Raw genomic sequence first — 24854 nt, forward strand, 5'->3', positions numbered from 1 at the left:
AGCATGACTGGGCATGCGTAGCATCCTATTTGCATCGCTACTGGAAGTCTCAAAGTATGATGCTTGCATGACACTACCTGTCCTGTCAGTATAAGCAAACTAGGACGGGCCCGGCCGGGGGCAATTCTTCGAAGACAGAGTCAATGGTAACTCTAGTCAGGGTGGAGCTGAAGGCCACTGATTCTTGAACGTTTGTCAGAAGACACATCTTGCCGTCTCAGAAAACTGCAGGGGTGAATCCCCCCTGGTGCTAGCTAAGATCCATGCACGATGCGCCACCGGTCGACGACAGTGAGCACGGCCGTTGAGTGCATGGGCTAGTAGCGCCGATCAGGTAAATTAGGCACGATACGCTTCGCAGAAAGATCGGAGCAGTAGGCAGGAGGTTAGAAAAAGGTTACCGCGGTGACACGCCGTCGGGTACGGGGGAAGTGCAGATTGCATGGCGTGTCTTCAGAGCCGCCAACTCTAATAAAATGGCAATATGCTGCTTTGAATTGATCTCGCCCGAGTACAGAGAGAGTGTCACGCCGCTGGGGACGTCAGGGTCCGTGACGCCCGCCGCTTTTACCAGCTCCATCTCCCTGTCGCGTGCGTGCCGCTCGAGGGTGGCCGGTGGCCGCGTATATATAAAGCTGCGCTGCTTGCGCTCTCGTTCATTCATTCCCATCCCAGGCTCAGGTCTCCGAGCACGGCACACGACCAGTGAAGCCGCCCGCTCCGCGGCTTGCGAGCAAAAAGCAGGAGCTGGTAGCTTCTTGTAGCTCGTGGCCGGTAGCTTCTTTTAACAGCTGCAGCGGCAAATGGACGCCGGCGACGCCATGGAAAAGGGCCAGCGCTCGTCATCGCGGCTGCCAGAGGTACGCCGTACGCGCTAGCTCCAGGAGCTCCTATTCATTTTCATTGTCCAGTGAAGTAACATATACAGAAGCGTCCCCGCTTCCGTTTGACCGTTTGTACGCGCAACATATTGCAGAGGGGGGCTCCAAAGATTCAGGAGGAAAGCCTCACGGTGCCACTCATTCAGAACAAGAAAACCGGGAGCAAAGCACCGGCGGTGGTTCTAGGTGAGCTCTCCCTCTTCAGAGTTCAGACAGAGCCACCGAGACTGCTACTCTAGTTTCGACCTTTCTCTAGCTAGTATTAATACTAGCTGACAGACTGAACACCGAACGTCTTCTCCAGGATTCGAGTGCCTGGAGAGCACGGCGTTCAATGGCATCGGCACGAACCTGGTGGTGTACCTAGAGACCGTCCTGCACGGCAGCAACGTAGCCAGTGCGTCCAGCGTCACCTCGTGGTTCGGCACCAGCTACCTGACCCCGATCTTCGCCGCCATCGTCGCGGACACGTTTTGGGGCAACTACAACACCATCCTCGTCTCGCTCCTCGTCTACCTTCTTGTGAGCATATATTACTGCTATTTTTTTTCGATTCCAAATCCTAATCATCAAGCGAGCATATGCTTAAGCTTAGCTCTTTGCGATCTGGTCGGCGCGGCCGCAGGGCATGATGCTCGTCACCTTCTCGGCGTTCCTGCCGGCCACCGAGCTCTGCGGAGTCGGGCCCTGGTGCCACCCCATGCTCGGCTCGCGGAACGTGGCGTTATTCCTCGGCCTCTACCTCGTGGCCTTCGGCAGCGGCGGCGTGCGCGCGGCGCTGCTGCCGTTCGGCGCGGACCAGTTCGACGGCGACAACGCCGTGGACCGGGAGCGCAGGATGTCCTTCTTCAGCTGGTACTACATCTGCGTCGACTTCGGCATGATCGTCTCGGGCGTCTTCATCGTGTGGGTCCAGCAGAACGTCAGCTGGGGCCTCGGCTTCGGCATCGCCACCGCCTGCATCGCCCTCGCCTTCGGCGGATTCGTGCTCGCCACGCCCATGTACAAGCGCCGGATGCCCACCGGCACGCCGCTCAAGAGCCTGGGCCAGGTCGTGGTCGCCGCGCTCAGGAAGGCCAGCCTCAGAGTCCCCGCGGACGCCAGCCTCCTCTACGAGGTCCACGACAAGATCGACGAGCAGCCCAGGATCACGCACACCGACGAGTTCGGGTTCCTCGACAAGGCGGCGGTGGTCGTGGAGACGGACCTGGACCTGGAGGAGGTGACGAACGACGCCGACGCCGCGGGGTCGTCGTGGAGGCTCTGCACGGTGACGCAGGTGGAGGAGCTCAAGATCCTGCTGCGCCTGCTCCCGATATGGGCGACCAGCATCGTGCTGTCGGCGGCGTACGCGCAGCTGAACACCACGTTCGTGCAGCAGGGCGGCGTGATGGACATGCGGGTGATGTCGCTCACCGTCCCGGCCGCGTCCATGGTGTCCTTCGAGGTGCTGTGCGTCCTGGCGTGGGTGCTCATCTACGGCTCCGCGGTCGTGCCGGCGCTCCGGGCCATCTCCCCCGCCCGCGGCGAGCCGTCGCAGCTGCAGCGGATGGGCGCCGGGCGGCTGCTCATGGCGTGCGCCATGGCCGTGGCGGCGCTGGTGGAGACGAAGCGCCTCGACGCCGCGGGCCGCGGCGAGTCCGTCAGCATCGCGTGGCAGATGCCGCAGTACTTCGTGCTGGCCGGCGGGGAGGTGTTCTGCTACATCGCGCAGCTGGAGTTCTTCTACAACGAGGCGCCGGAGACGATGAAGACCATGTGCACGTCCTTCGCGCTGCTCACCGTCGCGCTGGGGAGCTACATGAGCTCGCTCATCTACGCCGTCGTGGACGCGTTCACGGCGACCGGCGGCCGGCCCGGCTGGATCTCTGACAACCTCAACGAGGGCCACCTCGACTACTTCTTCTGGACCATGGCGGCGCTGTGCACGCTCAACTTTGTTGTGTACAGTGGGTTTGCCAGGAACTACAAGGTCAAGACGGTTGTGTCATGATCCTGCCACCGCCAGCGTACACGAAAAGGGTCCAGTTAGTCATGCAGTGGCCAGTGGGTGTTGTTAGATTTTAGGGTTTGCTACTGCTAGGGGGCGTAGATCAGGGTTAACAAAACCGGTATTAAACCGGCGCCCGGGAATGATTTCCCAGCGGTTTTGTTTTCAAATTTCATTCTAAATTAAAAAATTTGATATTTTATAAAAACGGAATAAATTTATTATACAAGACTAAATCTTTTTCTGGTATATCTTATATTATTTTAATTTTGAATTTCAAATTAAATATTTGTAGGTAAAAACAGTGAAAACCGATAAAACAACAAAAATCGACGAAAATTATCTGTTCGCCGCAGAGAAATCTCCAAAAACCGTTTTATTTAAATTTAAAAATACAAATTGTCAAAAAAATAAAAAAAACTACATAAAGCGATTTACCATCGATTTATAGTGGTTTATCGTCGGTTTATAGCGATTTACCGGTGGTTTTCACGCTTTACCGTTTTTTAATTGAAATTGCCAAACTAGCCGATTTTAACGTTTTTAGTGGTTTTCCAGCGAAAAAACATTACCAGCAATGTGTGGTTTGTATACAGAAAAACGGTATGGTGAACCCTGATGTAGATGCGTACACGAGAATTCAAAACACATTATTCTGTGCTCTCCGTGGTGGCGATGGGCCAATGACGTCCATCATTTTTTTGGTTGCTTTATGCCCCGTTTGTTTCGTTGGAATTCAATTCCATTTTTATAATTATAATTTAGATAAAACTAATTAAGTTTATATATTTATATATGTAATATATTTGTATATTATCCTAAACCATATGAGAGAGATAGTTATATACTACATTTATGTTATAGCGAAACAAGTAGAAGAGTGTGCTATAAGTTGTATATCAGAAAAATAATATGTAAATCTATAAAATCAATTTCTATTTCTCACCACATGAATTTTAGATAGGCTTATATGATAACTTTGAAAAGTGGTGGAATATTACGTTCTAAAAAAATAGGCAAAATTAGGTGGTGGACACAAAGAAAAGGTGGCCTCGGCCACAACACATCAAAAAAACTTGGCTTTGAACGGACACACTAAAAAGTTACTTTTATTAGGTACCGGACACTCCACCTTTTATTATAATCATTTTTAATAGAAGCTACATGAAAAGACAAAATTGCCTCTGCCTATTCTCTCCTTTCCTCCGCTGAAACTGGATCGCAAAAATGAATCACCCGCTGCTCGCGCCGTCCAGGTGCTCCCGCCGATAGGTTCGTCGGCTCCCTCCATCCGCCGTGTCCTGCTGCCGCACCTCCCTGCTCCAGGCGCACAGGGTCGACACCTTCACCAGTGCCCCAGGCTCAGGCCGGTTCCTGCGTGGGAGGCGACGTGTCACGGCGGCGGCACCTGCTCGTGGCAGGGCGGAAGCACCCAGGAGATGGAGGAACCTCCACGATTCTTCAGCGATATTTTTGCAGAGAACCACGCCGATCTGTCATGGGTTCTCGACGGGTAATATTCTTGCCATTTTCCCCTAGAGTTAAGGTAATTGTAGGCTTGATTTTGCAAAGGAAATCATACCCTAGTTCGTCCTGTTCATATTTGTGCCCCCTGTATGTGTAGGGTGGATCCTAATTCGTCCTACAGGCTTGCTGTTCAAGCAGGCGCTTATGTCAAATTAACTGATGATGATGGTCGTGAATATTGTAAGGCATGCAACATTCTTGCTTGTTTCAGATAAAGAAGATGCCTTTTGAACACACTTGTCAAAGCACAGGGAAAGTTGAGAAGAACTGCATGGCAACAAATCATTGGGTCAAGGATCGAGTTCTAGATTGGCTTGCAAAGGACAATAAGGTTGGAGCTAAAGAATTAAAGAAAAGGCTAGAGGAGCAGTATCATCTGAAATTGTCATACTGGGTAGTTTGGGATGGAAGAAAGAAGGCTTTGGAGCAACTCAAAGGGAAGTGGGATGATAGTTTTGAGTGTATTTTCAGTTTCAAGACAGAGGTGGAGAAGACCAATCCAGGCAGTTTGGTAGACATTGAATATGAGAAAGTTGGGAAGAAAGTGAGGTTTATTAGAATGTTTGTTGCGCTAAAGTCATGTGTGGATGGATTTTTAAATGGTTGCAGGCCTTTCCTTGGTGTGGACTCTACTCATTTGACTGGGAAATGGAAGGGTCAACTTGCATCTGCTACTGCTATTGATGGGAACAATTGGATGTTTCCAGTGTGTCATGGTGTGTTTGGATCAGAGACAACTGACAATTGGGAATGGTTTTTTAGTAGGCTTCATCAAGCAATTGGATCACCTCCAGGCCTAGTGATCTCAACTGATGCAGGCAAAGGAATTGATTCAGCTGTTACTAAAGTGTTCAAAAATGGGGTTGAGCATAGAGAGTGCATGAGACACTTAGTTGCAAACTTCCAAGAGCCTATGAAAAGTCTGTAAAACCAATGACAGATAGGAATCAATGGCCTAAGATGGACCCTGGATTCAAATTATGCCCCCCAATTTTGAAAAGGGCAGCCGGTAGACCAAGGGAGAGAAGGTACAAATCAGTTGCAGAAGGTGGCACTGGAAAGAGATCCACAAGATGCAAAAGGTGCAAACAGCTTGGCCACATGGAAAAAACATGCAATGAATATGTTTATGAATCTGATGCACCACCACCTGCCCCTCCAAAGCCAAAAAGAAAGAGAGCCAAGAAAAATGTCACAGTGGTGCCATCTAGTAGTGCTACTAATCCAATACAAGAACAGCCTTCACTCGATGAACCATTGTAAGCTTTCAACTCAAACTTGAAACATATCTTACATAGCAGACCACTAACATGCATATCTAAACAATTTACAGTGCTACGCCAACAAGAACTATCACTTCTGTTTCTACACCAAGCCCTATGACAAGAAGGTACAAATGCAACTCCCAAAATTTGGCCATATTGTATTACTTCTTACTAAATTTCACTTAGTTCATCATTTAGTATGTCAAGGAGGTTGCTGCAACAAAATCCATCTACACCAACCAGCGCTATCACTCCTGTGCAAACACCTAGCCCTATGACAAGGAGGTATACGCCAATTATGTTTTTCTGGTTATTATCTTTAAAATAATTATTGACATGCTTTCTATCCATTTTAACCAAAAAAGGTTGCTGGAATTTGAAGCCTCCATAGAGCCTATTACCTGTGCAGCACTATCTCCTGTAGGCTTCTTGGAGAAGGGAAAGGCAAATAAGTTGAAGGTTGTCAGGTCTAAGAAAGAGTAGAGAGTGTCAGATCAGTACCATGTATAGTTTTGGTAGCATCAAGATGCCAGATGTGGCTTGAATCTGTGATTTCCTTTTGTTGAACCTGTTGAAGGACAGGGGTATATATGTCTTTTATAAATGTATTGATACCTGTTTGATGAGAATATGTTATAATATGTGTTATAGTGTCCAGCACCAAATTGCCATAGAGTAATAATGTGTTCTGTCAAAGACATGTTTCTTTAGTGTGTTGTGGCAAAGGCCACCTTTTTTCAGTGTCCAGCACCCAATTTCGCCAAAAAAATAACCTATTTTATTAGTAAGATTCTAATTCTTTAAAATGAAAAGAAACAAACGGGTCTTACTCTATTCGTCCTTCTTTTTTTGCAAATAAACTGTAACATTGGGTGTGCAACAGGACATCCATGGGCACACATTATGCTTCAGCAACAAAAAGAATGAAGTGCTGTTTCACGAATCACGAGAATCGTCGGTTCTGTTTGCTAATTGTTAGTGGTGTACGTACGTGTTTGTCCAATGCCACTCAATCGAGAGGATAAGCGCGAACAAGTTCATAGCCCTTTTGGGCCATCGAATGCACGTGTAAATGTTGGGCCAAGATGTTTTGGTACATCCGTACATGTAGGCTTGTGTTTGACGTACGAAAGCCTCGTGCAGCACTATAAGAGCAAGTATGATAATAAATTGATGTAGATACACAGTAAGCGATATCACGTCAAATTTATAGTGATATAGAAAAAAGATAAGTTGAGAAAAAGGACGAGCTGCTCACTAGTAGTCAATTGAGACGGAGAGTGGGCTACATGCGAACTTCAAGTCTCTATGAGAGAGGTGGACTCAGTATTAAATATACAACTTATATTATGAGATGTTATTATATGAGTACCCTTTTAGTTGGTTATATATGACATAACAACATCATAAAGCTTGTTGTGGGCTATGTTATTAAACTTGCTCTATGACGGTCAGAATTAACTAGTTTGACCTATGATCTGTTCAGATTAATGAGGCTTTTCGTCGGTCACTTAATAAAAATAATCTAGCTGCTTTGAATAAAGTAATAGTTAGAGTATTTACTATTCGTTTAACTGATCGAAGAGTTACTTTTGTGTAGGATCTTCTCCAGCAAGGTCAATTTACGGTCAATTTATATATATGGTATATATAGGGCTTTGGTCGCTCCGAACATTATTTCGAGAAACCACCCAATCTAGGTTTAAAACTAACTTTAAGGGTTAAAATTAACGAGGCTTTTCGTCGGTAATAATCTAGCTGCTTTGAATCAAGTAGTAGTTAGAGTATTTACTATTCGTTTAACTGATCGAAGAGATACTTTTGTGTGGGATCTTCTCCAACAAGGTTAATTTACGGTCAGCTTATATATATGGCTTTGGTCGCTCCGAATATTATTTCAAAAAACCAACCAGTCTGGGGTTTAAAGCTACATTTGAAGATTAATTTTTTATATGGTACTTAGTGCAACGGCCACGACGGAGGCCATGGCCGAGGGAGGATACCTCGCTACTGGCGCCTGAAGACCGATCATTCTCGATGCTACACCTAACAGGGATGAAAGCGAACATGGACGTGCAGTTCCTACCTGGAATCACAGTGTAGAGACCCCTGGTTCCGGTGAAGCGCAAACCGATGGCGGCGCTGATCGACGACGACGAATTCCCGGCGCCACGGTCGTAGATCCTGCCCAACGATGTTACGAATCGCTTCAGCACGCCTAGATGGACCACCACAGCGAACCCGACGACGGAGCGCAGACTAATCCGATGACCCGAGGGGTGGCGCGCCGATGATCCCATCGGCAATGCTTTTTCACCGGCGTCGATTACGCGGAGGGTTTCACTAGGGTGCGGACGGGGCACAGGTGGAAGGAAGGGTCGGCGCAGGGCATGACACAACTTATACCGCGAGTAAGCACCTGCCAGCGACGCGATTTCCGGAGGTGGTTGAGCTCTCCTCCGAATCTGTCGGGAGGATGGCGCTGATTGCCTGGCCCCATGTGGGCGTGTCACAGAGGAGAGGAGAGGAGCCAAACTGGTAGCTAGGGCCCGCATGAAAGGGAAACACGCGCGAAGGCTGATGCCGGGTCCCACCCGTCAGCGCGTGACCTAGCACGGTGGGAGTGATTGGGCCGGCCAATTTCGGCCCAAGTGCCTTCCCGATTTTATTTCCCTTTTCTTTTCTTTTTTTTCATTTCATTTCATTTCTTTTTTGTTTTAGATTCCAATTTTGAATTCAAATTTAATTGTGAACTTACACTCATATTAACTGTACAATTTGAACATAACATCATGGAAGGATTTTATTTATTTATATATATTTTGTTCTCTTTATTTTGTATAGTATTTTTCCTTCTTTTCTCCAAACTCTAAATTGCAAATTAGGTCTTAATTCCAATTTCGAACATTAATGTATTTCTATTAATATTAATATTATTATTATTAAATGCATACACAAATAAACTTCAACATGATGCATAGATTATTTGTGTGTCACTAGATAATTAATCACTTTAAAATTGATTGTTAACATGTTCTAATAAATATAGGTAAAACATATAAGGGAGATCAATTCTCTTCTTCTTTACAAATTGGGTATTACATTATGGTACTAAATTATTAGTACACAGTAGCATTGAATTGAGACTTTTGTATTGGCTATTATTGAATATTAATTTAAGCTAGGTCTACATTTATCCAACAATATAGGATAAAGAATTTTGATGACAAGACAAAATATCTTTTAGTAGAAATTAGAGTAGAATGTGTACGAATAGCCTCAGATGCAACAAGACCGGATTATATATAGGATAAAGAATTTCGATGACAAGATAAAATATTTTTTATTAGAAATTTAGAGCAGAATGTGTATGAATAGCCTCAGATGCAACAAGACCGGATCATATCGAAGAGATAAGGCCAAGTACGGCACGTCACGTGGCATCCTGTGGTTCGACTAACAAGATACAATAACCCGATAATGTGGGGTCCAGCGCATGGAAGTTTGAAATTGAAAGGCAGATCTGGGAACAGGCCCGCTCGAACGGTCAGATTCCTCGAATTCAAATCCGGGCGCGCTTTATTATTTTACGACCCCCCAGGGCCCAGGCCCCCACGCTCCCCGTCGTTCGTATTCGATGCGCACCTCAGTCCTCAGCTGAGCCGAGCGGAACCAGCTCGCACGAGAGGAGGCGGCCAAACGGAGAGGAAGTGAGACCGAGGTGAGAAACTGACAGGACAGGAGGACAATCGCCGCCGCCCGCAGCAAGAAGAGAGCATGGACTTCCTCACGCTTCCCCGCCGCGATCTGCAGGCGCTGTGCAAGCGCAACGGCATCCGCGCCAACATGACCAGTGCCGCCATGGCCGACGCCCTCCGCGCGCTCCCCAAGGTAAGCACTCTCGCTTGCTCTCCCCGTTACGCTCGTCGATTGCTAGATCTGGGCTGGAAAGTTAAATACTTCCTAGCTTACACGTTCCGTAATTCTGCTCCAGGTCGAAGGGATCGAGGAGTACGTTAAGGTTCTGCAGCCGGTCTCCGTGCTGCAAACGGCGGTTAAGCCGGTGAATGAGGAGCAGAAGCAGGAGAGTCCGCTTCCGCGTGGCCGCCGCGTCACGGCCCAGTCATCGGAGCCCATTGAGGCGGAGGAAGACAAGGAAAATGATGCAAAGCGACAGTCGAACAAAGAGGGCGTGCAGGTACCTGGCGTCGGGCGGCGTGGTGCCAGCCGTCGCGCTAGGCCCGTGCCTGCCGTGCCTCAGACGCTGGGCAAGGCAGTGGCGGAGGAGGATGGCCAGGGAGAGCAAAATCTGAAGCAGGAGGCCAAAAGGGATAGCGCGCCTGCTCCCGTCGTGGGCCGGCTCGCTCGGCCCTCGACTGTTGTAATCGCGCGGGCAGACGAGTCGGAGGTTGCAGGTGTGGAAGAGGAGCAGAGCAAGGAGGTGGTAGATGATGCGCTGGCCCTTGGCGTAGGCCGCCGCGGTGCCAGCCGCCGCGCTCGGCCGGCGCCTTCTATTGCTGCGCTAGCAGGCAATGTGGTAGAGGATGAGGAGCAGATAGTCCCTATCCCACGCGGCCGTCGTGTGAAGGCCCATGGAAACTCGTCTGAGCCTATCAGGTTGGACACCAGTTATGATGATGAAAAGGAGGAAGCGAAGCCCGTGGAGGAGCAAGACGACGCGCAAATCGTTGGCGTGGGTCGTCGCAGAGGTGCCAGCCGGCGCGCTCAGGCGGCGTCTGCTATAGCTGCGCCAGAAGCCAAGACAGAGGAGGAGCAGAAGGCCCCTATCACTCGCGGCCGCCGCGTCAAGGCCAAGTCGACCGAGCTTATCAGGCTGGACGACAGCAGCATGGAGAAAAAGGAGGACCCGAAGCCGGAGGAGGAGACGGGAGATGCGCCAGCAGTTGGTGCGGAGCGGCGCGCTCCTTCTCCTTCAAAAGCTCCGGCTACGAGGAGAAGCGGTGCAGCAAGCAAAGCCGAAGCAGGGGATGTGGCCGTGGAGGTAGTATCAAGCTTGGCCACTCGCCAGCGCAAGACGATGAAAGCAGCAGCAGCTGCTGCTGAGGCAGAGGAGAAGGCACCACGAAGGGCCACGAGGCGCGGCGCGGTGACGAGTACCCTTATGCAGCAGGAGCTACAAGAGAAACCACAAGGTGAGAAACTGGAGTGATTTCATCCCAATCAATTTGCACTAACTCAGATGATGCTTTTGTTGATATCAAGTTTGATGGTTGAGCCGACAATGATGTCTTCTCTGATGCAGAGGCTATAGGTGCAACAGATGAGGCCGCGAGGGCTCTACCCATCCGGCCTACTCGCCAGCGTAAGCCGACAATGAAAGCAGCAGCTGCTGCAACAGCACAGGAGAAGGCACCAATAGCCACGAGGAGGGGCGCGTTGATGACTCTCTTGCAGCAAGATGTACAAGAGGAACCAAAAGGTGAGGTCTGAGGAGTGTTTTCAGCCCACTTAATTTGCACCAACTGCGGTGCTGCTTTTGTTGATGCGAATTTTGATTGCTGAACCGGGTGTCCTCTCTGATGCAGAGGCTGTGGGTGCACCGGTTTCTCACCAGCGATGTGATGCTCTGGAAGAGACGAAAGAGGCTTTTGTTCCTCAAAAAGAAGAAATAAACGAGCTGGACGCACCGAAACAAGATGAAGATGAAGGTGAGAAATGCACGTGGTGTGCATGTTTCCATTTATGTACTCAAGCAGTTGCGGCTAGAGCTAATTATTAAGCCAGTTCAACTTTTAACTGCACTAAGAGGGTATTTTAATGTACTAAAACTAATAGTTAGGTACTAAAATTAGCCGAGATATCAAAACGGTCTAACTAATAGTTAAGCTATTAGCTACTTTTAACAGATTAGATAATAGTTAGCTAGTTATTTGTTTTAGTGTTAATTTCACTAACAATTTTTAGTCAACTAACTATTATCTTTAGCATTCAAACACCCTCTAACTAGTACGAACTTGATACCGTATTAAATTGCATGCTTTTAACTAATTCAACCTAAAGACGTGGGCAATTCACTTTATTTGAACGCCCCCCTCATGTTAAGTTAAAAAGCTTTACCATATTAAGTTGTCAACCAGCTTTACCTAAAAACTTAAGCCGATGGGAAGAGGTGGATGATTATAACACTAATATATATATTTGTTGTATTGAATTTTCAGACATGGTTATCATTGATGGTGAGAAGCTGATGGAAGAGACTCCAGCAGAAGATCCACCTGTGACCGATCAGGAACGCACGGGTAAATCAGAATTCCAAGAGCAGCAAGTGGACGATGAGGAGAAGTGTTTAGCAACCCTGGAGGAACCGCCGATCATTGGTCTTGTTTCAATGGTAACCGAGCAGCCATCTGAGGACGATGGAGGTGTCAATTTTCAGGATGGTGGAGGTTCCAGTGCGGCTCTGTTGGACAAGAATGCTGGTGAAGAGATAGAATTGGTGGCCGGCGTTCGGGCTCTGCAGGTACCATTGACAGGCAACGGAAGTGATGCCAGCCATGAAAGTGAAATGAGAAAGTTCAATGAAGTACTAACTGTCAGAGAGAAAAACAGTGAGGTTGATACACAAGAAGTCAGTAAGGAGATGGAACACACTGATATTGCTGAGTTGCAGGCTGACATTGTGGATGAGGCAGCTTTTCTTGATTGCTCGAGTATTGTCAACCTGGTTGCTGGAGAGGAGACCGAGGTGGTCAATACTGAAGACGGTCTTGGCTGTGAGGAGGATGGTGATGTTGACAAAGTGCTGCATGACTCTGTGGATGACACCATTCTTATTGATTGCTCAAGTGAGAATGTTGAAATGGAGAAGGCAGGAAACGTCACACGTGAGATGCCTGAGAACCAAGCTGCATTGGATGAGGATGTTGGTAAACCGAATGAAGTGGTTATCGGTGACAAGCCCCAAGACACAGTGACAGATAAAGTTGTTCAGGAGGGAAGGGAAGTACTGATAACTGATGAGATGCAGCAGGGGACAGCTGGAATGCATGATGAGATCGAGGATGATCAGTTTGAATCTGTTTTTGTTCAAGCTGATCAAGTAGTCACTGCTGACAACCTGCTGGAACAAGTGACAGATCGTGAAATTACTGTGGAGGAGAACACAGCACTGATAGTTGGTGAGAGACAACAGAGCACGGTTACAATGGATGAGGATGTTGTAGAGGACCATTCTGATACTGATGGTGATCATTCCAATGAACACATAGAAGCGGTAACTACTGTCAAAGTTCCAGAACTCAAGCTGATTGAAGATATTTTTGTTCAATCTGATCATGCAGTTGCTGCTGACAACCTACCAGAACAAGTGAGAGATTGTGGAATTACCATGGAGACCACATCACTGATAGTTGATGAGAAGCAACAGATCATGGTTACAGTGGATGGAGATCTTGTCATGGATGGTTCTGAAACCGATAATGTTCATCCTGATGAACAGATGGAAGTGGTAACTGCTGAAGAAGTGCTAGAGGACACAGGGATAACTGTTGAAGATGTTGAGGAGAAGCAAAAGAGCACAGTTACAGTGGATAAAGATGTCGTTGATGATCATTTTTTCAAAACTGATGATGTTCATGCCGATGAACAGATGGAAGCGTCAACTACTGATGAAGTACCAGAGCTCACAGAGGCAGATTACGAAGTTGTTGAGGAGAAGCAACAGAGCACATATACAATGAATGGAGGCATTGAGGATGATCATTTCAAAACCCATGTTGCTCATGCTGATGAAAAGAAGGAAGTTGTTGCTACTGATGTGCCAGAAGTCACAGGGACGGTCGGTGAAATTGAGGAGAAGACATCAGTTACAATGGATGGAGATGTTGTCTTTGATCATGCAGATGGACAGAAGGAAGTGATAGTTACTGAAGTGCCAGATGAAGTCACAGTGACTGGCGATGAAGGTGTTGAGAGAAAAGCAGCTGTGATTACTGAGGCCATACCAGATCACGGGACTGCCCCAAGTATCGCACATACAATGAATGGGTGTGTCAAGGAAACCCATTTTGGTGATGGCAATGAGCAGAAGAAAGTAATCACTGCTGACATAATCTCGATACCACAAGATGATTGTGTCCGGAAGGAGAATGCATCCAGCATAGATGTCGCAGAGTCCCTGTCCAGCAACAAGTCATCAGGGTGCAAGAACAGCAGTGAGAAGAACACTACTGAACCCATGGCGGTGCTAAAAGATAAGGGACTAAAAGCGACCAAGAAACCCGTGGATTTGTTAGCGCTTAGCCTAGGGAAGCTTAAAGCCAAGCTCAAGGATAGGCTGAACGCCGAGAAGGTAATGAACCATGCGATTCCGCTCCAGCTATATTATTATGTACCCTTTCCTTTCCGTGTATGATTTGGGTACTGATCTGGCTTGGTAACGTGCAGAAGAAAGAAGCGAAGAGGCTGGCGCTTGCCAGGGTGGACGAGAACGTTTGCCGATCGATCCCACGCAAAGGGGCAGGGCAGCAGCGGAACCTGAATCTGCAACAACACTAACCCAGGGAAGAAGCTGGCTCTGAAGTGTGTGCGTGTGCGTCCATCTAGCACCTGTGGTGAAACCATGGTTTCTCCTTTACCCGTCGGCTAGGCATCTAACTTATGTGTGATTTGCGTGTTCGCTTGGAGATGAGGCCTACTAAACCGATTCGGCTGTGTTTTATCAGGTCCAATCGTAGGTCCCAGTACCCAGCATTGTTTTGGCCTGTGTGTGAGGCCTGCTTGTGTGTCGGTTGACTTGTCTTATTTCGAACTCGTTGAGAAAGGCTGCTTGCTTTTTTATATCTCGTGCAGTAACAAAGTAGTGTCAGATTGTATGGAAATGCGCCTCGCTTGCTCGTTGTTTATATCTGGTATTAGAATGCTTAGCTGCCAGTATGTGGTGGAGACGCAAATTGGTAATTACTACTTGGATACACAGTTGAGCAGGGTGCTGTCAGTTCAGAAATCGGTCGGAAGAGAGCTACTCTGCTTGATGATTTCTTGTACTGCTCCGATAGTAGTAGTTGTTTGAACGTACTGCACACTCATGTGGGCGCCTGAGTGGTGTGCTATAGGGATTGATTTGAGTCGCGGTCACGGAATAAAGGAAGCTAGTTCTAGTGGTTATCGATCATATGAACCGCAAGTACTTGTATAACGCTGATAACGACACCGGTACATCACAGGCACACACATCTCCTGCTTGTTCTTATTACAGGCACGAGCATGACGTTGCCAGGACTCTCCCTCCCGGCCGCCGCCCTTGTATCAGCAGTGTGGGCTGGCAGCGTCGCGTCGCGTGGGCGTGGCGCGGTTCAGGCGACGGGGGGCGGCTTCTCGACGTCCTCGAGCGGGCGGAACCACACCTTCTGGTCCAGCACCGTGCCTCCTGCTGCAGCCGCATTCGCGGCGGCAGCGTCAGCGGCGACGCCCAGCTGGTTGGTGTCCACCGCCGCCGGGCCGAACACGCCGGTCTTGGGGTGGGGGCTCCAGTACTTGTCGGGGCTCCCCGCGCCGCCGATCACATCGTCCGGCACGAACGCCGGGCGCACCTGCTCCTCCGGGTTCTTGTCGTACGACGAGGCGTGCACGGCCCTCCTGCGTTACGGAACGAAACACGCGATGCAATGCAATGAGGGGCGGTGAGCAAACGCAACAAGAGCTGGAAGTGATGTTCCTTCTTTTTTCTCAAGAATCGATAGGACCCAACAAAATCGTTGCTAGGAGTACACGTCAGGATCAGGTTCCGCGCACGGGTACGGCTGCACATGGGCGGGCGCATGAAACCCGGATTGCTAATAATGCCTGGGCCAACCTGCAGCAGAAGAGGACACGTGGGTGGGGGCCGAGGATAATTGCGAGGTCACAGCCCACAGGCCAGCCAGGTGGACCTCCGTTCCGTCGCACTCCATAGCTTACCGTACCACGCCTGGTCCCGACCCCACCGTCATCGAGCCATGGCAGTTGGCAGAGCAGAGGGTGGATGGACGACAACTGCCGCGCACCAGAGTACCAGACCCATCAGGCCCCGGCGTGGCTTGGCTTTGAGGACGTGCACGTCCTGCGTGCCTCCAGTTTGAGGATGTGCACTTCCTCTCTCTCTCTCCGCGGCTACCATGCGAGTCTTGCAGATTTGACAGTTTGAAGTGGGCAGAAAATCAAAATCTACTGTGTGTGGTACTCGCAAAACGCCCGAAAAGAACTAGGAAAGTGGATTAAACAAGCTGGTGATGGTCCCAAAGCAGACAGTTGCCATGTCTACGACTCTACGTAGAGTCGTAGTCGTAGACCATGGGAGAGAAGATAATAGTAGCTCCTCCTCCTACAGTTGGCAAATTCCAGTAGATTTTCTGCCGAGCAAAATCTTGCCACCAGCAGCAGCACACACATTGAGAATCAGAGTCATCCACAGAGCTAAGAAGCAAGCAAGCAAATCGCTCTGCTCTGCTGCAACTACCACAGGAACTTGGATTGGACCAACTTAACAAGAACGCGCATCCTAAAAAAAAACACAGTAGTTCTACTAGCACAGACGAGCAAACCGAAAGAGAATGAACCACGGGGCGAAACCGCGTTCGTGTTGCCGTCGTCCCAGTACCTCGGGGAGGCGGCCTTGCCGGCCAGGACGCGGCTGACGAAGCTCCCAGCGATCGCCCGCCCCTTGGAGCTAGCCGCTGCTGCCATGCAAAAGATCGATCGTTCGGGGGCGGAGGAAATCCACCACACCCAACAGTGGAAGCGCTGCGCTGTGCCGCCGGCGAGGCCGAGGGAGAGAGGTTGAAATGATGATAGTAGTCACCACACCCACCGGCTGCCCCCATTTTATAGCGCCCGAGCTAGCCGGTGCCGGCACACCGTCGTACAGCGCCTGCTATTGCTATTGCTATTGCTATTGGCTATTGGGGAGCAGCACTGACGGGCAACCTCTGCGGCTTCTGATCGGAACGGCCAGCTGTGCGTCCACCTCTAGTACCCTACCAACGGCCAGCGGCATCGCTGTCCCAAGAGAGAGACCGCGCCTCGCCTTGGGACCTCCATCAACGTTGGGCCGTCTGATCTGAATCTGATCATGTTTACTCCTACTACCACTTATCATTGTGCGGTTTTTACCCCCCACCCCACTAGAAACGGTGCTATGCATGTGTCATTTCTAGCGCTGGTAAAAAGCTGAAAAAAATTGCTCTGGTCGTGGGCTAAAGTGGCGCACGTATAATGCAGCATTGTATGTTTCGCCGTCGTGTCTTATTTTAAGGAATCACGTTATTCAATTCGTGGCGGGGGACACTGGACGGTGCACGGTTTGACTAGCAGCCTAGGAGGCAGCGGAGAGATACAGATGGAGCATGAGCTGGAAATCACGTTATTCAATCACGTTATTGTATGTTTCGTCGAGCCATCCATGAGCATGAGCTGGAAATTTCCCTAGGCGATAATAAAATTCCGTAGATAAACGGACCCTCTTCTAGAATTGTTCGTGGAAATGAAAAGGAGAATGCCTGTGTATCTATATATATACTATATTATATTTAGTATCATTAGATAGATAGTTACATTTATTTTTATATAATATTTTTTTGTTGTTGTTAGAGATATAAGTACAAAACTAGCTAATTTTTAGAAAAATAATTGGTATGAAAAATAGAACGACATTTATTTATAACGGAAGGAGTAGAAGACAAGCGTGCACGGTACCACCAATTAGCATAAACCTACGAGGATCACCGACGAGATTCGCCGGCATACTGAATGGAAGAAAACAACCAGTTGGCCATATATAATGCTCTTTGTCGTGACAAGCAGGCCAAAATAGCCAATGAGCTAGAGATGTCCAAATGGGCCGTGCCCATCGGGCGGCCCGTGGCACGGCACGGTTTTGGCCCGTCACGAACACGGCACGGCCCGGTGGTTGACGGGCTCGGGCCGGCACGGCCCGTTAGTCGGGCCGGGCTTGGGCCGCTGCCGTGGCACGCCGTGCCGGCCCGAGCACGGCCCGGTTTTTTTATTTTATTTTTCAGAGCATTTATTTGTATATTAGAAGCAACTTTAATAGATTAGACACAAAATAAGTTTGGTTTAGTTGGCTAGAGTGGTGTAGCTAGGCATTCCAATGCTCCAACCAAGGTTCGAATCCTAGCAAAGTGAATTTTCTGTCTTTTTTTTACTTCATTTTCTTCCCACCCGGTCAAAGCACGGCGTGCCTTAACGGGTTGCGGGCCGGCCCGACACGGCCCGGCTATGTGCGGGTCGTGCCTGGGCCTGGGATGTGGCACGGTGGCCCAGCCCGGCACGGCCCGTCAACCTAACGGGCTGAAACGTGCCGGGCCAAAACGTGTCGGGCCGAAGGCGGGCCCGTGCCGGGCCGGCACGGCCCACCCGTTTGGACATGTCTACAATGAGCTCGCCGGATCTCGTCGCCGTTGCGGCTCTGTGCACTGTATAGATGTCCAAACGGGTCACCCGGCACGGATCCGGCCCGAACCCGTTTCGGCCCGGTACGAATAGGGCCGGGCCAGGCACGGCCCGTTGATGCTTCGGGCCGGGTCGGGCTGGCCCACGTGCCTAGAGACATGCCCAAACCCGGCACGCACAGGGAAAAATCGTGCCGGGCCGGCCCGTTGGCCCGGTGGGCCTCAACGGACCGGGCCGGGCACTAGCCCGAACCAACAGTAGAACGGTATATAAATACATATATTTAACATAATTAATCATATATAATAACATATTATTTATATATATTAAGACAACAAAATATTTATGTATGCATTTTATATTTATGTATGCATTTTATATATGTTTGGCCGCGTATTTAGTATTTACATACTATGAGAGAATTAAATGTATTTACATATTTAGTATTTACATAAATATGCGGGCCGCCGTCGTGCCGACCCATTTATCGTGCCGGGCCGGGCCAAAGCACGCGGGCCGCCGTATGTGCCCATACCCGGCCCGCTAAACGGGCCGTGCCGGCCCGGGTCCGTAACCGACCGTGCCGGGCCGTGTTTGGACCAGGCTAAATTCGTGCCGTGCCACGGGCCAAACGGGCGGCCCGCACTGTTTGGACATCTATAGTGCACTGTGCTCACCTGGAATTTTGGGTGCATCCTCCCCACTGAACTGTACTGTAGTACCGTATAGAGTGGTCGTACTCTCTTCGTGTGTAGAAAGCAATACAATATTAGCACATAGAATCAATATCATTTTCAATATCTTTTATTTTATTACTTATAGATTAAAAAAATATCGATGGTTCTAGTGTTACATAAACGTGAATTGATATGCATGCAGCCCATGGTTGCACTGCATTTTGTTTTTCTTTTGGCAAGTGTGAGTAGTTAGCGGGGCCGGGCAGGGCAGGACGTTAGAATATGCCGTTCCAGATGCTGGATCAGCCCCGACCAACCATCGGCCCGCGCCAGCGCGTTCCGCGTCGGTCCCCACGTGCCGTCCCCGTGTGCGGACGGGCGCCATGTGGATCAGATCGACACCGGAGCAAATAATGCAATGGGTTGTGTCCAACCAAAGCAACCCTCTCTTTCGTTTTTTTACGTTTTGGGGATTGAAAATTTTATAGTTTTTTTTACTGTTCTGGCTGAAGGAGAATAGGAGATGCCGGAACGAAAAGACCAGCAAAGCGTTGGGCCAGCCGGCGGCACGCTGCATACACACACACAGGCATAGCCGGAGGCCTCTCAGTCAGTCCGTCGGCCGTCGGCAACGTCACTCTCTATCTCTATCTGCAGGAGCTAGCACTACCAATAGCCAAGGCAGAGGCCCGGCCCACCTACCGAAGTCCGAAACCTCGCCAAGCGGCACCAAAAAAACGCAGCCAATCGAAACCCTACGTCCGCCGCCAGCTTCAAGCTCCCAGAGACCAAACCTTCCCTCCCTACACACTAACCCACACCAGCCGCCGGCCAGCAGCAGCCATGCCGCCCAAGTTGGACCCCTCGCAGGTGGTCGAGGTATTCGTCCGCGTGACGGGCGGCTAGGTCGGCGCGGCGTCGTCGCTGGCGCCCAAGATCGGCCCGCTCGGCCTCTCCCCGAAGAAGATCGGCGAGGACATCGCCAAGGAGACCGCCAGGGACTGGAAGGGCCTGCGCGTCACCGTGAAGCTCACGGTGCAGAACCGGCAGGCCAAGGTCTCCGTCGTCCCCTCCGCCGCCGCCCTCGTCATCAAGGCGCTCAAGGAGCCCGAGCGGGACCGGAAGAAGGTCAAGAACATCCGGCACAGCGGCAACGTCGCCCTCGACGACGTCGTCGAGATCGCCAGGACCATGCGCCCCAGATCCATGGCCAAGGAGATGGCCGGCACCGTCAAGGAGATCCTCGGCACCTGCGTCAGCGTCGGGTGCACCGTCGACGGCAAGGACCCCAAGGACCTGCAGCAGGAGATCGATGATGGTGAGGTCGAGATCCCCTCCGCTTAAAGGTGAGCACGCCAGCTCTTTCTTCTTTCATTCATTGCTATGCGGGATCGCTAAAATTTAGACGAGACCAATGCTAGTGCTACCAAATGAAACATCGATTTTTTTTAGATTCTGTATTTCTGGTATTGCGTTGCGTTTATATCTGGAGGTAAAACTCGAATTTTGTCTGGCCTGATAATCAAACTTGTTCTCTTAGTGGTCAGGGAATATTGACACACTTATCAAGAGGTCTGTTTCTCGTTAACACAGATACTAAGTCCTGCTATGTGGCTTTTCGGAGGTCTAGATTGCCATTCTAGTTCAGTTCTGTGATGGCAAGTATTTTCCTCATGTTTTTTTTCACTAGGGCAATTACATTTGCAGCACCAGCATCCCTAATTTCTCTCTGCTGGCATTAAAATACATCACATTAAAATACAAAATACATAATAATGGCATTAAAATACATCACATTAAAATACATCATACCAAACATATAAACAAAATACATAATAATAATTTACACATTAAAATAAAATCCTAGGAACATGAATCATGAATTTTGGAGTTATATATTTTAATATATGAATTTCCAAACGTTTTATGTGCTTAAAATAGGATTAAGTGGGAAATAAATTTTTTTTACTGTTTTCGTGACAAAACAGAGACTCTTTGTGATAAACAATAATATTACAAAATTTTAGAAACTGCAATGAGTTAATTTGGAGTTCATATGAATTTTCTATGGAATAAACAAGTTTCTATCAATTATTTATACATTAAAAATCTATTTCTATTTTATTTTCTCCGATTTTCGAGTTGTTTGGACTGGGCCTCAATTTCTGGAAAGCGCAGGGGGCTAGTTGTAAGAATCTCTAAGACACAGAGCGCCCCACAAATGGACGACGAGTTGAATCTAAAATAGCATAGGGTCTCTTTTGCAGTTTTACAGGGCCGAATGGGTATCCTTCGTTCAGAGTCGTCCGATCGACAACCGAGGGTTCCGATTAGATCAAGCCCACACCCGAATCGGTATGCGATGCTATGCGTTGGATTGGGAATCAACGACGCTGATTTAATTAAATGAAACGATGTATTTCCCCCTCTGATCCTAGGCGCAAGCTGACACATCAACGACTAGGGTTTTACAATGCCCAGATCCGATCCCTACCCTCGGATCTCTAATCGACGGTCAGGATTCCATTACTGCAAAGGGGTATGCCATTCTAATCTTGGCCTTCAAACGCAGATCTAACGGGCACGATAACCCTCAGCCTTTCCTCGACGCGGTGGCACGGCGACAACTTCGCACCGACGGCGGCGCCATGGCCGGCGATCGCATCGACCCGATTGCCGACCCTAAACTTTAATCCGAAAGCAGCAGCACGAAGCGGTAACAATATGGTATCGCGTAGGATGCTACTCATCGAGATTCGCAGAGCTGAACCGGCCACCCACGGCGCACGGCGAAAATCGAAATCCGGCGACGAATTTCAGACACCACCACGATCGCCACCTCCCCGGACGGCCACGAAACCTTCACCAGACACCCCGCAAAGCTCCCGGACACGACTCATGTGCCTGGTCCTTTGGCGAAGATGGTAATGGCGCTGGCGCACGATTCCTGGTCGCAGTTCAAGCCTAAGCCTCCTGTTCTTGTCGCGATTGCTAGATTAAAGGGGGCAATGGGTGCAGAGGTTTGTGGGGTCATGTCTTATAGGCTAACGGCTCGAACCGGCGAGAAACCTAGGCGTGGGGCGAGTTCACCGGAGATTACGGAGGTCGCGTAGCGAATTCTGTTGGCGTGGGAGCGATTGATCTGACGGCTTGGTCCCATCGGTCACGGAAGGAGCGATGAATGCGGGTGCAAGAGGGAATAGCGGGCAACGGCTGACAGTTGGGCCCCGCGCGTAAGTGAGTCCGGGCGGGCGTGGTGACGTTGGGCTGGTGCAGAGGGTTTTCCCTGGTGGGCCAAAATGGTGACCGCGGCCCAAGTAGGCTATTCTTCCTTTTTTCTTTTTCTTTTTATTTTCCATTTTCTTTTCTTGTTTTCTTTTCCTTTAAATTTTCAAATTCTTAGTTTAAATACCCATTTAAGTTCAAACTTCCTAGCCAATTTCTTTTCTCATTAAATTCTCACCTTTGACATGATATGGATGAATTCATCCAATTTTAATATTTAGTTTTTTTATCACTAGCGCTCTTTTTTTGTTTTCTAACTCAGATTCCAATTTAAGTCTTGAATTCCACTTGGGACACTAATATGTTTCTATTTAAATTACTTTTATATAGTCACCAAATGCACACACTAATAAAATCCAGCATGATGCAAGTTTTAGTGGCATACATTTTTATTAATTATTTGTTTCCTAATAAAGTGTTCACATGTGATGATACATAAAGGTCAAACTCTCATATAGATAAAGAGAAATTGTTTTCTCTATTTATATTATCTCTAACAAATTACAAATTAGGTATCACACTGGTCGAGCAGGAGAGGGGCGCTATGCAGTGCGCCGGGAGAAGCAGGGCACGACCATGGGGAGAGCAGGGCGAGGGGAGGTGGAGCTGAGGGGCCCACGCCCATGGAGGCCCTGCTCCTGCGCTGGCGTGCTGCTGCATGGGCGCCGAGCACAGGGGGCAGAGGAGACGAGGGGGAGAATGGAGAGGGCATCAGCAAGGGGCTTCAACAGTGGAGCGCTTGGCCAGGGAGAGAGGCCAGCGCCATGGGAGGAGTGTCGCTGCACTGCTCTACTGTGGGAGAAAAAAACAGTGAGCGACTGAGCTGGGGAGGGAGCTTGTCCGCGCCTGGGGAAGGGAAAGGAGTGGCGCTGGGCGGAGGAGGGGAGGACGCCATGGGAGGAGCTCGACGGCATGGGAGCTTGGAGCTCGGCTCCCTGCTTGCTGCTGCGCGAGGGAGAAGGAGCATGGGGCGTCGAGCAGTTGGAGGAGAGAGCTCGCGGCCAGGGGGTAAGAAGAAAGGGGCGCCGTCGAGGGAGGTGCAGAGTTGCTGCACGACAGGAGGAGGAAGAAGACAGGGAGTGCGTGTCGGTTGAAAGAGAAGAGGGAGAAGGGTTGTGGCGGCTAGGGGTAGGGAGTGGTAATTTTCTCCAACTTGCAAGGGGAGGCCTCATATTTATAGACATGTGAGGGCTAGGGTTTTTAGTGGGCTAGGTTGGGCTGGCCCAAAACACTCAATTTGAGCCGTGCTAAATAATTTTCCGGAATAAAAATGCTTCTGCGGATTACGTCTGTGCAAGGACAGAGCGAGCTGGTGCTCGGTCGGACAGAACGAAGGATTATCCATACTAGGATTTTGATTTGTTTAGCGTCACTCGGAAAATAATTCATCGCACCCAATTAGGAATAAAATGAATTGAGATCGATTGGTTTCAGATTCATGTTCCTTGCTCAATCGGGTTGGGTTAATAAAAATCATTGCCGCTGTCGATTTTTGAATTTCGGATCGAACGCAGAGGTATTAAGCCGAGTCGGATAAAATTGATTAGTGGACGACATATTGAGTATTCCGTTTGAGAGTACCGACTCGGATTAAAATAGTCGGACATCGATCGAGGTTCGAGGAGTCGGACTCGGGCACAGATCAATTAACAATAGTCGAGAGTTTGATTAAATGGGCTTTAGATGAGATTTACAAGTCGAGAATGATTTTCGAGTTTGCATTCGCGCTGAGAATAGAAGTTTTAATAGGCTCCAAATTTGGCCTTCTGTGAGATTGAATAACTTCGAATTCGTTGAAATGTGAATGAATAGTATGGATAATCAGAGACATACGCAAGCGAGAAATAGAAATTTTCACTGAGCATCCGAGATTAGGATGAATCTCCCGTCATAACACGAAATAGACACCTGGGTGTCACGAATAGAGGGGATTATAGGAAACCTAGAATCACAAAAGGTTATTAAATAGCCCAATGAGGTTTTCATCTACTAGTTTTACTCTAATACCCTCTCGTGCTAATATAGTGCCCTTAACATCAGGGAAACGTCATTTGTGATTTAAAATGTGATCTATTGTATTTAATTCTTTATATTCCAACTTTTAGCAACTGTATGGTGGAAAAAACGTGCCTTACAACCTTAACCTATGTTTGGACACTTCTATCACGCAATTTGGCTAAATTTTGCATGATCTTTATTTTATTTTGAGAAATAATGTGGCAAATTGATGTGTGGTGTTTTGCTTGAGTGGACATAAATAGAGGGGATTATAGGAAACCTATTATCATAAAAGGTCATTAACTAGCCTTCTAACGTCTTCATCCACTAGTTGTACTCTAATACCCTCTCATACGAATTCAATACCCTCAACATCATAGAAAACACTATTTTAAGTTTCAAAGTTAATATATTCTTTTGAATTCTTTATATTCCAACTTTTTAGGAACTGTATGGTGGAAAAAAGGTGCCTTACAACCTTAACATATGTTTGGACAGATCTCTTACGTAATTTGGCTAAATTTCTCATGGTCTATATTTTATTTTGAGAAACGACGTGTCATAATAATGTGTGGTATTTTACTTGAGTGGACATAAACGCCATCTAGGTATGCCTTGAATAGAAGGGATTATAGGAAACCTGGTATCACAAAATGTCATTAGCTAGCCCAATATCGTAGAAACGTCATTTGAGGTTTATAAGGTGATATATTGTTTTGAATTCTTTATAGTCCAACCGACCATTTCTAGTTCAAAAATCGTAGGTGTTAAGATTCGATATTATTGAAAATGGTCATTCATGTCTATTTTCGACAAAAATAGG

General features: G+C 48.5%; 3 protein-coding genes and 1 pseudogene across 4 annotated transcripts in view; 3 read left to right on the plus strand and 1 right to left on the minus strand.

The window, feature by feature from the left end:
- Window positions 1-668: 668 nt before the first annotated feature.
- Window positions 669-3074, plus strand: LOC103642022 (protein NRT1/ PTR FAMILY 8.3). The gene is made up of 4 exons (XM_008665334.4): window positions 669-860; window positions 977-1067; window positions 1186-1403; window positions 1507-3074. Exons 1-4 carry the CDS (start codon window positions 804-806, stop codon window positions 2872-2874), a joined length of 1734 nt encoding a protein of 577 aa, XP_008663556.1. The 5' UTR covers window positions 669-803; the 3' UTR covers window positions 2875-3074.
- A 6085-nt stretch (window positions 3075-9159) lies between these two features.
- On the plus strand, window positions 9160-14503 carry LOC100501538 (uncharacterized). The gene is made up of 6 exons (XM_008666068.3): window positions 9160-9554; window positions 9658-10816; window positions 10927-11103; window positions 11210-11332; window positions 11843-13974; window positions 14070-14503. Exons 1-6 carry the CDS (start codon window positions 9441-9443, stop codon window positions 14178-14180), a joined length of 3816 nt encoding a protein of 1271 aa, XP_008664290.2. The 5' UTR covers window positions 9160-9440; the 3' UTR covers window positions 14181-14503.
- Window positions 14504-14798: 295 nt separating this feature from the next.
- LOC100283430 (seed specific protein Bn15D1B) lies at window positions 14799-16459 on the minus strand. Its single transcript, NM_001156331.1, has 2 exons — window positions 16261-16459; window positions 14799-15260 (listed from the first exon to the last, which is right to left on the minus strand). The coding sequence occupies exons 1-2, from the start codon at window positions 16344-16346 to the stop codon at window positions 14978-14980; spliced, it is 369 nt and encodes a 122-aa protein (NP_001149803.1). The 5' UTR covers window positions 16347-16459; the 3' UTR covers window positions 14799-14977.
- Window positions 16460-19569: 3110 nt separating this feature from the next.
- LOC100274381 (ubiquitin-conjugating enzyme E2 - ribosome protein pseudogene) overlaps window positions 19570-24854 on the plus strand; it is a 32871-nt pseudogene continuing 27586 nt past the window's right edge. Inside the window, exon 1 of the transcript NR_153662.1 lies at window positions 19570-20094. The product of NR_153662.1 is annotated as a ubiquitin-conjugating enzyme E2 - ribosome protein pseudogene (transcript). The remainder of the gene's footprint in view (window positions 20095-24854) is intronic.

Source organism: Zea mays, chromosome 10 (genome assembly GCF_902167145.1).
Source record: "Zea mays cultivar B73 chromosome 10, Zm-B73-REFERENCE-NAM-5.0, whole genome shotgun sequence".
Taxonomy (NCBI): Eukaryota; Viridiplantae; Streptophyta; class Magnoliopsida; order Poales; family Poaceae; genus Zea; species Zea mays.